General features: G+C 35.6%; 1 protein-coding gene across 1 annotated transcript; it reads left to right on the top strand. All coding sequences in view use genetic code 11, as the record gives it.

Annotated features, from left to right (window-relative positions):
* Positions 1-490: 490 nt before the first annotated feature.
* On the top strand, positions 491-1,067 carry EGR_11146 (hypothetical protein; the record flags this gene model as incomplete). The annotated part of the gene is made up of 2 exons (XM_024500393.1): positions 491-544; positions 1,002-1,067. 2 exons carry the CDS (start codon positions 491-493, stop codon positions 1,065-1,067), a joined length of 120 nt encoding a protein of 39 aa, XP_024345193.1.
* Positions 1,068-1,771: the final 704 nt, after the last annotated feature.

Here is a 1,771-nt window from a genome sequence, read left to right on the forward strand (position 1 = left end):
CAGTGACACGCAGTAATACCACCCATTTATATGACCATCTTCATTTGTTCTTGAGGTCGTTCTTTCTGGGTTTCGACTCCTCCTACTTTCGATCATTAAGAGAAATTGACAACATGATCGAAACATTTGCTTAAAAAAGGCAAAAGATAATGTATACACACTTATAAATAATATGCAGTGAAATTTTTCCCCCGAAAAATTAAACAACAAAATCTTAATATCTGCCGCCATTAATTCAACGCGATCGTAAATGGTAATTTATCACGGCCTATTCAGCAACTGCTATTGATAACTTGTACTGAAATTAGTGATTAATGGAGTAGTGGCATTAAACGTTTGTTTAAACACCACGTCGGTTGTACACCTATGTGCGATTTTATGCCTAAAGAATAAAAATGACTATGGTATAGCAAAAGCCTATGTATAAAAGCGGATTAAATCACAGGATATAAATGAGTAAGTCAAAATTCATTATTCTTTGGACTCGGGTATGACTCTGATCATCAGTGTGACAAGCGGTAATCATTTGACTCGTTCCATTAAAGTAAGCAGCATAACAAACAGCCACGGCGATAGCAAAGCCACAATCACAGCCTTCGCTTTAAAGGAACAAATTTCAGGTTCAGCTACTGAAATGGCACTAGTGTTGTTAAATTAACCCCATCGAATATTGTTCTCCGGAATGTGTCAATACATTTAGCAAAGCATTTTTCCTGTTTATCCCTTTCCTACTGAGCCATAACATGAGGATATTTCTAACTATTAGCGTCCATTGCTACTTGAATAGCACATAGACTTTTATATTATTCTTTAATAAAATTTACAACCCCTACGGCCAATCGGCATGTAATTTCGGCTTGCAAGGGTCTATGTAATTAAAAATAGTATTAAAAATGTAATTGCTGGTATGTGCAAGACACATTGACAGAATGATTGATAAAATTAAGTGGAAGTATGTTGACATTAGTGGTACTATCGCAGTGAATACTACTTTAATTTAGTTCCAAGAATGTCAACTGATTGCACTTTGGCTTCCAATTTTTCTCGGTGTTGATATTTATTCCTGACTACTCGAATAATAGCCAGTTGTAAGAGGTTGTAAATCGAAATTAGGTTACTAATTATTCACGAATTTAATGCTCACTACTAACGGTTCTAAGCAATGATAGTGGCAAGAATGCTAAATAATCGCTCAACAGCTGATAATTTTACGTGGTTCCGAAGTTTATTTATTGGTACTTCGGTTGGTTAAGTCAGTTTAACTCACTCATAAGGCCATGAAAATTACATAAATTTGTTTTTACTCGTATGATATACTTGACAATCGAATGGTGCAAGATCGTAGACGATCATGCAAGCTTAAGTGAAACGCATCACATTGCTAAGGCCAAATTTCTAATCTCTACACGGAAAATTTTGGAATGTAACTGACAAAATTTAACAGTGAAGAAAGAGAAGCAGTCTGCTCTGTTCACTTGTGGTCACTGATGCACAAACTGCATTGTCTAACTTATGTGGACACCTTAACTCTCAACTAACCAATCCATTTACCACTTGGATTAATGAGGCTTGTGGCAAACAATTTTCGCACTAATTTCTTCTCTGAAATAACGTAATGCACAAGCCAGCGAATTTCGTTCATTCGACATTTGCAACCGAAGTTCGGCATAATGGGCAATTTCAACTATTCACATGCAAAATTGTACAAAAAGTGCACGAAAAATACGAGATTATTTAACAATACACGCAATAATAGTGCCATTGTTGCTAA

Source organism: Echinococcus granulosus, assembly GCF_000524195.1.
Source record: "Echinococcus granulosus chromosome Unknown EG_S00415, whole genome shotgun sequence".
NCBI classification, from domain to species: domain Eukaryota; kingdom Metazoa; phylum Platyhelminthes; class Cestoda; order Cyclophyllidea; family Taeniidae; genus Echinococcus; species Echinococcus granulosus.